Here is a 12,500-nt window from a genome sequence, read left to right as displayed (position 1 = left end):
TTGGACCACACGACTATGACAAAATTCGAGAAACGAACAAACCATCGATTGAGCGCTGAACGATTAAACGTCGGTATGAATGCTGAAAAACACAGCAGTTTACTCAACAAAGTGCACCGCAACAGCGCGCGCAAAATGACGCGTACTTTCCAATTACAAGCATGCCGCGTACACTGTCCAATTAATGCTCAAATCGGGCTGCTGATAGTCAATCACGTTCGTGAATTTTGTTATAGTTTTGATTAAAAGTGCAAAGGGGAACCGATGTGTAAATACAAACTATTTTCTATGCTTGTTTTTTTTTTTTTTGGACGCTTTTAACCTCAAGTACCTTTAGTCTCGGTTTTCTACAACAGCCTATTGTCCTAAGTCCAACAGGTGGTAGAGCCCTAGTTTTCAAAGTTTTTATTTCGTCTTGTTTTAGCGATAAATCTTTATAGATTATACTTCCCCTAGCTTAGGTTTCTATTTAGCAGCTTCCCCTAAGAATCTCTGGTAATTCAGTTAAAGTCCTTTCCTTGCTAGTAAATTCCCACATCGTTTTAGTGGCGCTCACGCAACCACGTTTTTATCGCATCGTGCAATTTTATTCCTTTCAAGATTTTAGAGTGTTATCATTTATTGTATTAGGACAGTTAGCAGTATACATACCCGCTTGGGATTATTCATGATTTTCATTGTGTCTTTACTGAGAAGTTTGACTGGAAGTATTGTCACACCGCAGTTTTGATTGGAATGTTTGCTATTACTGACTCGTGACTCTTGTCATCTTGTAATCTCTTATTATCTGGTACTTAGTTTATTCACTGCATTGTATTTCAGTTTACGGTTGATTATCGTCAATTAAATCATCATCAATCACAGCTGATTTTCCGTTATCTCTGGCTTTATTCGATTAGTAAAGCATTTCACACTCACGCTAAACTCATCGCGACAAGTTGTTTAGCAAGTGACAGTTCAGCCTTTCAACACTCGCCGTGAACCTGGCGTTACATTCGTAATGATGTCACAAAATTGCTAACATGGTTTTTTCTTTTTATTTACAGTTAAAACTTGTCCACTGTACGCAGCCCCTAAGAACGGAGCATTAGCTTGTTACAAGGCTGGCTGGGATTATGTCTGTGTGGCGATGTGCAAGAATGGGTTCGACTTTGTATTCAATCCTCCTATGCTGTATTTTTGTACATCCGGACAATGGAACTTTTTTTCCTTGCCTAGACAATCGTATTCGCGACAGCTTCCATGGCCTGACTGCTCAAGTAAGCCAATATTATTACTACTCCTTACTGTTAGTAAAGGTATACTGAAAAGAAAAATAACTAACTGTAAACTTGTTGACGTTGTCTACACTAAATTGTTGGATTGGAACGGCAAAATTACCAAGCGTTAGATATTCTAAATTCTATTATTGTTCTGCCGGACGATCAAGATCTTTTTTTTTTCCGATTTAAGCTTCATTCACGTTTTCCTCAATTTAATGAAACATTCAATCATATTATATTTGGCTTGACTTGGCCGGAGTGAAACACAACTAATTATGGTTTGGCTTTCTTTCAGACACCGCAAACCCGTCTTACTTCAAAGCGGGATATCCCGACTTTTTCTTTGATGGTGATGCAAATGATCCTAAAGCACAAGCCGTCATAAAGACGAATTCCATTTCCTTGATGAGCTCTTCTGTGGTCCCTCCATTCTTCTGTCTACTGCAGGAACAATGCAAAGCGGATAACGTAGAGGTCTTTGCTGGCTCCTCAGGTATAGCAAAGTATAAAAAAGCGTAACATAATAAAATCGAATTAACCTTTAGTGAGTAGATAATGTTTTGGGTTATTCCATTTGAATATAACATAAGCTTTGCATAACGCTGAGACTTGACCAGATTATCTAAAAATAATAAAACAGGAATTTTGCAAGGAAGTAAGCTCAAACAATTCCATTAGATTAGTGGTCCCGACCGAAAACGGCACTTTCCAAGATAATGCGTCGAAACTATTTAAAAATTTATCAGAATTTATTAGAAACTGTAAAGATTACAGCGCCTTTTAAAGACTTTCAAGTAAATTTTTTTTATGTAATAGAGTACAGAGTGATTAGTTAATGTCACTGAAATTTCAAATCCGTTAGTATTTTTTTTTCTAGGATTACTCCATATTCACACATCATTCTTATTATTTTAATTATAAAAAAACGTAATTTGTTTCAATTGTAAATAATGTAAGAGCCACAACAATTTACCAGAATTTATTTTTTTTTTTTTAATTTAACATTCTTTAATTCCTTACATAATTTCACTCATTTACAATATTGTGACAAAAAAATAAAATAGTTAAATAGATATTCACATTATTATAGTTGCTTCTTGTTCAGGGGAAATTAAATAGAATAAAGAAGATACAAATTTGTGGGGAGAACATTTTTCGTATCTACTGTAGTTATTCACACTTCTTACTATTCAAAGACATACACTTCGAACAGTAATAATAGTTTCTCGCGTAGTTAATTAGATTACAACATATATTGTGGTGAGTAGGCTGGGATAAATATTGAGATTAATTTTTTAATATTATTTGAGGAGATAAAAAAAATGATGCAAATTTGCTGGAGAGGGCGTTTTTTCGTGTTTTCTAGAGTTTTTCTATTTTGTATTTTAATAAGAGTGTTTGCAAAGTCTCTAAGAATAATTGGTTTGTCGTGTAATTTGCAACTACAAATACAATACCTCATGAATAGCATTGTGTAGTTAAGTTTCTTTACTAGCTCTTTATTATGCGGACCCTTGGTTCAACGCAAGAAATAATTAATCAGAATTAATTAGAAACTGTAAAGATTACAGAGCCTTTTGAAGACTTTCAAGGAAATTCAGTTATGTAACAGAGTAGAGAGTGATTAGCTAATTTTACTGTAATTCCAAATCTGTTAGTATCTTTTTTCTAGGATTACTCCATATTTTCATACATCATCATTATTATTTTAATTGCAAATCACGTAATTTGTTTTAATTTTAAATAATGTAAGAGCCACCTGGGTGGATCTGTTAAATAAACCATTATTATTATCATTATCATTATCATTATCACTATCAGTGTCAGTATCAGTATCAGTATTATTATTATTATTATTATTATTATTATTATTATTATTATTATTTTTAAAGATTCGCACAGTTATTGATGATATTGAAGCTGGTTTCGTCATTGGCTCCAGGCAACAACAAGTTGCCTAGGGAAGCCAAGAAACACCCCTTGTTTGCTTTTTCTCTTCTTTCTACATCTCCAGCACCTTTCTAAGAATTCTTGCCCGCAGTATTTGCCAGATTACTTTCGACAAACAAAAACAAACCCACTCTATACAAAATACTAATACTATCACACACTAGCAGTGGCACAGGACAGTGTCATGGGCTTCGCATGTGCAAGATTGCTTTCTCCAAATCGGCTTAAAAGTCCTCTCGAGAGGGGATATTTAACCGTACTGTGTTCTTTTTGAACTAAGAGAAAGTAGAATTCTCTAAACTAAATTATTTAAGGTCATTTAAGGTTGAAAAAATTTGTGCCGTGTTTCCGGCCCCGTCGGGTCGCAGCATGTTCAAGACAACTTCATAATTCACCAGTGTGCGCTAACATTGTTTGGTATAAAAAAAAATTTCTCTTGTATATCTCGACAGATTTCTGCCTTGAACCCTACTACTAACAGCTACGTTAATGCTGGTTCTACAATGCACAACGATTTAATGGTCACGATGGGAAAATAGCGTACAAATCTTGCTGTATTGCACTCTAGTCAGCTAGTTATTGTCGATTGCAACACGATCCATACATCTTTCAAATTCACAGTACTAAGCGTCGCATGCAAGTAAATTTTTTCTCTTCTAAATCTCCACAAATTTCTAAGTTTCATACGCCATGTGAAAGTTAACTGAATGCAGGTTCCGGGGTACGTAACGATTTAAAGGTCAGGATGCCTTTTATAGCCTAAAAATCACTCCGTATTTCACTCATGTAGCTTCATGTTGTTGAATTGCAACATGAGCCAAGTATTTTTCAACTTCACCATGCTAACCGTGTCATGTAAACATTTTTTTCTCCGGTACATCTCAACAGATTTCAAATTTAATACACCAATTGAAAGCTAAGTGAATGCACATTTATTACTAAGTTACGATCGCAAGGCCACGATGCAGTAAAAAGGCAAAATATCATGCCGTATTTCACTCAAATAACCGTCAAATTGACTGTTAACCGTTTCAAACCACACGCTGTTTTTCAATTATTTTATCCAACATATATCCGGGGCGTATCTCCACTGAATTCTGCGTTCATTGCGTTAGTTAAACGCTAAGTGAACACAGCTTGCTAAGACATTTATGATAAGGAGGTTATGATGAGCTGAATACCTCAACTGGCCATTAGACGCAGTATTTACCGCGTGGAGGAATCGTATCCAGGGCTGACAGGCGGCCCCTAAATTGACAGAAAATTGGCCCACAACAACACGAAATATTTCTCCTTCCAGATTATCCCTTTATGATAACTTTCTCCCTGCTTTTTAAGTAACAGGGGTTATTCATTGCAGTTAAATTCCCCTTGTTCACACACAACCACTGGCTCCGCCATTTTCAATTTATCGAATTCAAACTTGAAAAATTCCACCTCAACTTTTCGATGGCGTGTCGATGACTGCGATGACCATGAAGGTGACGAAAAGATGACGGTGATGATGATGATGATGATGATGATGATCACGACGATGTTGTTGACGATAATGATGATGACGGCGACGACGATGACGATGGCGGTGACCACGATGACGGTGATCGTGATGATGATGATGACGATGACGATGATGACGACGACGGTGACGACGATGAAGATGACGGCGATGATGATGATGACGACGATGTAGATGAAGGTGATGATTATGACGATGACGATGTAGATGAAGGTGATGATGATGACAGTGACGGCGATGACGGCGTCGGTGACGACGATGACTGTGACGATGATGATGATGATGATGATGATGATAAAACAACAACGCCAAGCGAATAATTTATCAAAAGAATTCGTGTTATTGCATGCTTAATCTGTGCAACGATTAATAAAGCAGTCGAATCCAAACGAACTGTTTATAACTAAACTGTTCGCCGGGTAATTGAAGCTGTAATAACAATCTTAATCTTCATTCTCATAAATAAGAATTAAAATATTAAATGCTTGGAAATCTAACAATCGTTAGAAAACGTCCGCATTTAACGCTGCTACGTGAACAGCATAAGAACTAAAAATGCGAAAACTGAATCTTGAATCTAAGCACTTCGTCACTCTTGTAATTTAAAAAGTTTCCCTAATTCGCAATTAATTTTATAGAAAACGGCATAATAAGAAATCCTAAAAAATATATGAAAATGCATGTTTAACAATAATCTTGCCATCTGAAAGTGTAGCTGTTTACGAGATCTCATGATTGTTCAACAATGTAAGGTTTTTAAGTCATCCTTCGTTTAGTCTTCTCGAGAGCTGAATTAACTGGCAATATTTTAAAATCTTCTTACGAAAGTTAGCAGAAATGAGCAAATGTTGATAATATAGATGTAGACGACCGCCAGCCACTGCACGCTACTGGCTCATAGGGTACGATAGCTCAGCCAATCCAATTACAGCATTTGCATTATATGTAGTATACTAGTAGTATTCATCTAATATATATTAGTAGAATTCTACTGGTATACTAATGCAAATGCTGCACTCTGATTGGCTGAGTCATTGCACACTATCAGCCATTAGTAGAATTCTACTAGTACACTAATGCAAATGCTGCAATCTGAATGGTTGAGCTACTCGTATACTATCAGCCATTAGAATGCAGTGGCTGGAGGTCGTCTGTAAAATAACGACGTTTTCTCGTTTTTGCGAAGTTACGGAAGAACATTTAAATACAAATGAGAAGACTAAACTGAAGGACGTTCACTGTTTCGTGACTTTAAAAAAACTGCAAGATGCTGAAAAACCTGATGAGCGAGCGTACACAATAGGAAATTCCAAACGACAATTCAGTCCGCACGATTTTTCTAAAGTGTAAAGTTAAATACGATATATAAAAACAATATGGAAATGGTTAGCGGAAGAAAGTTTAAGTAAGAATTCTACTAAAACAATTAGATTATTCGCTCTTAGTTTCTATGAATTGATAGTTGATTCGGCCTTCGGCCTCATCAACTATCACCTCATAGAAATCTCGAGCTCATAATCTAATTGTTAATTAGTTATGCAGCGCTCTCGAGTGGTGTACCATGGATTATCCCCCAAGTCACTCGGTATATACCAAGTAAATACAAGTGGCCAGTGTAAATATTCCATGGTATACTACGAGAGAGCGTTGCATAACTATCTTATACCATGCCATAGAAAATACAGTGGACAACCCAATCAATCTGCTAAACGTGAGGCGCGTGATGGGAAGGTCGGGTGCAATACTGCCAAATATACAACGTTAACGGCTTTCCTGTATTTTGATTGGCTGTATTTTCTATGGCATGTTATAAATATTCAATGTAGACAACGTTAGGACGGTGTGATTTGGAAATCTGTTGGGACTGCATGAGAACAGTAGCTTGAGGCACTCAAATCCATAAGCTTCCACAAATTAAAGGAGTCGTATCCAAACTTGCTTTTACTAAGGTCAGAGCTGAGATGCTGTTGGTATATCAAAGATTTCGTGCAATATCAATCAATTTTTGCTTTGTTGCAGTTTGAAGCATCAGCTTGGAAGTACGTTGAAGCACAACTACTGGTGAAACTGGACCTTGCAAGAATCTACTGAATCGATTCTAGAATATAATCTGATGTACTTGCGGCAGAAATAAGGGGAAAAAGGAACGCCTGCTATAAAGACCCCTATTGGTTCATTTCTGCGGTCGTTGGCGGCCGCAAAATTCTGATTGGTTAATCGGACAATAGGACGGGTTTGTGAAGTAATGCGAAAACAACCAAAATGGCGGCCGAAGTGGATGTGCTAGCGAGAGCTTTGGCTGATTTGAACGTCGTCGCTCGTAGTGAATTCAATTTAAAACCGGAGCAAGAAGTTGCAGTAAAATCTCTTCTAGACGGAAAAGATGTATTGGCGGTGTTGCCCACAGGATACAGCAAAAGCCTCATGTTTCAAATGTTTGTTCGCGCCAAGGACTGTGTAAAATGGGGTTGACTAGCCTACACGACTTCTACGGTTCGTGGCATTTGTACATTTGCCGTTCTCTGTTCGGTCGCTCGACCTTTTTTTGAAGCTTCACTCGTGTTTATGAAGAGCCGTTCATGTTGTGTAATAAGGAGGAATTTTAAGTAGAGTTAAGTCGTTAGATCGTGCTATGGCAAATTTTTACAGGTCATAGGTCTGCATGGTTTCCGTTGTTGTCTGCGTGTCGCTTCGTAGAGTTTGACACCTCTGTAATTTGCCATGTGTTTATGCATTGTTTAGGCTCACTTCTATTGCAAGCTTTGCTTTTAAGTCTCCACGAATTTGCTTTTGAAGGACAAAATATGAAATTTACCTTGTACATGTTGCTTACTTGCATTCTATATTGAGACGCCGCGCCCGGCTGTGATACGGAACTGTTTACAAGTACACTAGGTAGATCCTTATCACGGATATCATATTTGTTCTCGTACTATTTTCTTCGGAGACGCCATAGCTTTACTTCGAGAAAACTATACGTCGAGTTGCGCTAGTGGCAACTACAGACGTACAGAGCATTCTAGAAATACCGAAAACTTTGTTAAAGCCCGTAGTAATTGGAAGAAAGAGTTGTTGTGGCCCAATATTATTACGATGGCAGTTGTGACTGATGGAGTACTATCAACGACGAATTGAAGTCATTTTAGTGTTCAAAGGTTATTCAGATAAGATTGATAATTGTTTCAGGAGTCATCACTAGTACCTATAATTCCTACGTTCGTTAATTAAGAAGTGGAATCAACATTTTCACCTTTAGTTTAAATGCCGGTTTCCCGAGTTATTTGCTACAAAATAAAACTTAAATAAACTTCCAAAAAAATATCCAGGATCATTTTGAGGTCAAATCATCTAAAATTAAAAAATTGAAGTCTCAACATCCCTACAGACACAAAATTGGCGTAAGAATAATACAACACTACTAAAAACAGTAAAGCACGCAGTTTGAGAGTTTTAAATTTCCCAGGTAACCCTCGATCGTACCAACGTCATTAGTAAGACGTACAAGAAATATTTTGCGTTATATAGATAACCCTCAGCTCGCTCTGCAATAGGATATTTTTTTTGTTTGTTTTAGTGGTCATGACGTCACAGCACCCCTATAAGTCCGCCATTTCACTATTTTCTCAGTCTTGGCTTCACTAAAAAAAGCCCGTCAGCACAGGTCCGCCAACTTATAATAAAAACAGTTGAGAACTGTGCTGTTCAGCTCACCGGTCAGTGACAATGGATCATACAACTTACCTTCTCAAACTCCTTTTTTTTATTTGCTCGAACAATTACAACAATTACAATTAAACTTACACTACAGTTACAAAAAAAAAGTCTACGGAGTACGTTTCTACGCATTACAGTCTACACATTGCATACAACCAACTTACAGTATGTTGCTTACAGAAAAAAAGTACTTTAACTAACAGCTTTGGGTCAACACCTAGGACAGTGTTTGAACACATTTCCAAACACCTCGAGTTTCATCAAAAATTCTCCACTTCGCGTCGTTTTTTCAACTCTTTTCTCGGTGTTTGGAAATGTGATCAAACACTGGCTTTTAGACCAAGAGCCGCCGGTGTTCACTCATTGTCCAAGCGAAATCGTAAAAGATTATGCCATAACTCCTGAAATCTGCGTTGTCTGGAAGTTTCCATTGAGTTACTCTAACAGAGTCGATAAAAGTGCCGTATTTTGTCACTGACTTGTATATTTTAGCAAGACGTTTCGGCTAACTCTTAAGCCTTCATCAGTTGAAAAAACCGCTTGGTTACGCGCGATTTAAAAACTGTTTAAAATTGAAACGTTGCGCGTGCTGTATACGCGTGACATCAAGAGAATTTTAAGTGCGTGCTAAGCACTTTTAGTATCACCCAACTAGTGGACTAATGCAAATCCTGCATTTTGATTGGTTACGCTACTAGGGGACTGTTAGTAATAGTCATCGAGTAGCGAAATTGGCGTCATCGAGCGTGACGCTTTCTTTCGTTTTATTCCCAAATAAATATTTCTTCAACTTGCATTTGCTAACTTTATTATTACCTTTTCTGTCCGACTAGTTGGGTGATACTAAAACAATTAGACCCTTGGCCCTCAAGGGCCACGGGTCTAATTGTTAAGTAGACTTCAGGGATGACTATGTGATCATTCCCAGCGTTCGGGTCTTTTACAGACATCCAAGCTTCTCGAAAAAGCCGCTGATGGTAATGTACCTCATGTCCGACGACTTCAACGTTTTCAAAATCCATGTGATGATGACATTCCTGAACATGGCACGCAAGTTTGGAGTTATGATCGAACATCAAGACAGCCTTTTTGTGCTCGGAAACCCGCATCTTCAGCGATCTTTCCGTCTGGCCATAGTATACAAAATCGCACTGACTGCATGCAATTAATTCTGTACACCACTCCAGATGATGGACGGTTGGTTTCATCCTGCTGTTTCGGTCGAGGAAAAAGACTGTTGAAGGTTCTCTGTGGCTTGAAGGAAACTTAACGTAAGGAAGTACTACAAAACCATTTGTGGTAGGCTTAGTTGGTTTTGTTGCCAGCGCTCTTTCACATTCGTTGATAAAGCGAGAGGGGTAGTTGTTCTCTCCAAGCACCGCTTTTACTCATCGCGTTTCCTCGCGTTTTCCTTTACTCGTGGAGGGAATGTTTCTCGAACGAAGGAGTAACGTGTTAACCACTGATCTTTTGTGGCACGAGGGGTGATGAGAGAAGAAATCAAGGTAGCGGTCTGTATGTGTTGGCTTTCTGTAGACGTCCACTTGAACTGCCGTGCCGCGTCTGGAGGTGATGCTGTCAAGGAAAGGTAAGCCATACCCGTTAGTGTTTTCAAGTTCCAAAGTGAACTAAATGTTAGCATTGATTGAGTTCAGATGTTGGTGAAACGCGTCGCCTTGATCCTTTTTGAGGCACGCATGACTGTCGTGAACATAACGAAACCACCATTTCGGAGGATGAAGATAAAAACTCTGAAGAATTAGCATATCCTGGAAAATACCTTGGTACGATGGCCAGAATGTAAGCAAGTGCATTACAGTGATATAGGTCCATGTACATGCAAATCAGAACTGCGATGGTTAGACAAACTTCTTTTACAAAACAAAGAAGTTGCAAATGAAAATTGTAGGGGAATGAAGCATTGCTCTTCACCACAGGTAAGACTGAAACTACTTCAAATCCCTGCAATACTGTTCTTCTGTAAACTTGTATCAGCAATTTCATTGACTCTCACTTGAAATTGTTGGTAAAAAGGGTAAAAGAGGGTTGTTCGATGATAAAAATCCTTTTACACATTTTTTACAACACTTGAAAATGTCCGGGGGATATTGTACACTACAACGTCTTATAACTTACTGATGCAAATATATGACCCAAATGATAAGCCTGAGCAGGAGCCATAATCGGGGACGGAGACCGTAAGCGCGCGCCATTTCTAGTACTGGGGTTGTCCCCATGATATGGGACAATTTTCCTATTTTTAGAACAAATTGCGCCATCGCCTGCGGCACACGCGCGTACATTCTACGAGGATTTTTGCGGATGTCGCGCGGGGGAAATGGCGTCCGAAATTCCCGAACTTTTTCATGTTTTTGGCCCACAACTCAACGCGTTTACGTCTGTTAAAATTTTTCTTAAATATTTTCGTCGTTAGCTGCTCCAGTTGGAGTGAAGTAAGACAGTGTCGAATTTAGGTATGTTCCGCTTCAAGCTTATATATATCGCTGACCAAGTTGTGTTCCAATGCTTCTTTTACATGAGCTGTACATTACTCCACTGTAAATTTCACATATGTTGAAGATTAACAGCTTTTCCATGACACAACAAAACACTAGCTGGATATATTTAGATATAGCAGAGTTTCAGGACTTCATAGTTTCCTAGCTCCTCTTGCCACACGCTTGCGAGGAATTTGTCAGTCTATCGCGACCGAAAAGTAAAACAAAATAATTGCTAGTTTGAGTTTCGCTTGAATTGTAAGCAACGCTTGATGTTTCATCAAGGCTCAATAACTTTATGTCCGTAGATACTGCTCAGTTTTATTCGTGTAAAAATCCAGTAAATTCTCTGTTGTCGATGAATGAGAGAGCCCGCCGATGCGTGTTTTTGTACAGTCAGTAAACATGACAAATTGTACTTCCGCCGCACATTCGTGTGAAAGCGTACATCGAACTCAAACAATAACTCTATAGTTTTTAAATATGTTTAAGATTGATAAATGTTTGAGAGCATATTAAAAGCTAAGCTGAAAATATGTGAATAAAGCAGAAATAATCAGCAAATTTACTATGACGCTCTCTTTAATCGACTTGGAATAACGATTTCGATTTTGTTGATCGAGTTATCAAAACTCCTTGTCTATTTTCATTTTCGCAGTGTAAAACTTCACTATGCTTGTGTTGAAGAAACACTCATGATGTTAGTAGCCTTTTTCGCGTTCGTGAAATTTGTTACAGCATCTCAGCACTAAAGATAACGAAACAAATCTTTGTCAAGATTTGTTGACAATTGAAAACACCGACTCGGACTTGAAAGTGCAAATGAGCGAATTGTACGCGTCAGACTTTCCTTTCAAAAACTTTTGCAAACTCACCAAACAAGCAGAAACAATAAGAAACCGTCAAAACAGGTTTTGGTTATGATGAACCATTGTCTGAGAAACTCACAAATTAACTCGATACCAGAGTAGAGAGTTTTTCTTGCTATCATGTTGTTAAGTCAGAACAAACGCAAAAACATTCGCGTAAGCTTACAACTAGCGTGAGCAGATCTTATTATTCATTCCCAGCGCGAGATTGAAGTCTTGTTTTCGACCCTGAAAAACCCACCTTTTCCGTTAGCTCAGAGCATAAAACTACATATAAGCGCCCTGGTTCGTATTCCCTGCCTTATTCCCTACCATCGCTGTGAAAAATACGCAAGAGAATCTCTCAACTCTCACCATTTGATCACGCAACGTGACAACATCCACGCGAGAGCTCCCGACATGTGCGTGAATCCGCGCGGATATATGACGTCAGGATGGCGCAATTTGTTCTAAAAATAGAAAAATTGTCCCATATCATAGGTGAGCGCGAATCCCGAGACTTACGGTCTCCGTCCCCGATTATGGCTCCTGGCCTGAGCACTGTTTTTGTGAACAATTTAAGCATGTTTTGCTACCGGTGCTTAGTGGTTTATGCATACAGTAATCAATCTCAGCAGCCAAATTTCTTAATATTATTTTCTAGCTTTCTCGAATGCCCAACCATGCAGTGATTGAGTTGAGTCAGTATTCA

General features: G+C 38.3%; 1 protein-coding gene across 1 annotated transcript; it reads left to right on the top strand.

Moving 5' to 3' along the window:
• The first annotated feature begins 758 nt into the window (after window positions 1-758).
• LOC145497096 (uncharacterized) lies at window positions 759-6,859 on the top strand. The gene is made up of 3 exons (XM_081476894.1): window positions 759-1,259; window positions 1,558-1,755; window positions 6,748-6,859. Exons 1-3 carry the CDS (start codon window positions 1,130-1,132, stop codon window positions 6,750-6,752), a joined length of 333 nt encoding a protein of 110 aa, XP_081333020.1. The 5' UTR covers window positions 759-1,129; the 3' UTR covers window positions 6,753-6,859.
• The last annotated feature ends 5,641 nt before the right edge of the window (window positions 6,860-12,500 follow it).

The sequence above is a fragment of the Orbicella franksi genome, chromosome 9 (assembly GCF_964199315.1).
Source record: "Orbicella franksi chromosome 9, jaOrbFran1.1, whole genome shotgun sequence".
NCBI classification, from domain to species: Eukaryota; Metazoa; Cnidaria; class Anthozoa; order Scleractinia; family Merulinidae; genus Orbicella; species Orbicella franksi.
The sequence above is the reverse complement of the archived record's forward strand: the minus strand, read 5'-3'. Positions and strand labels throughout refer to the sequence as shown.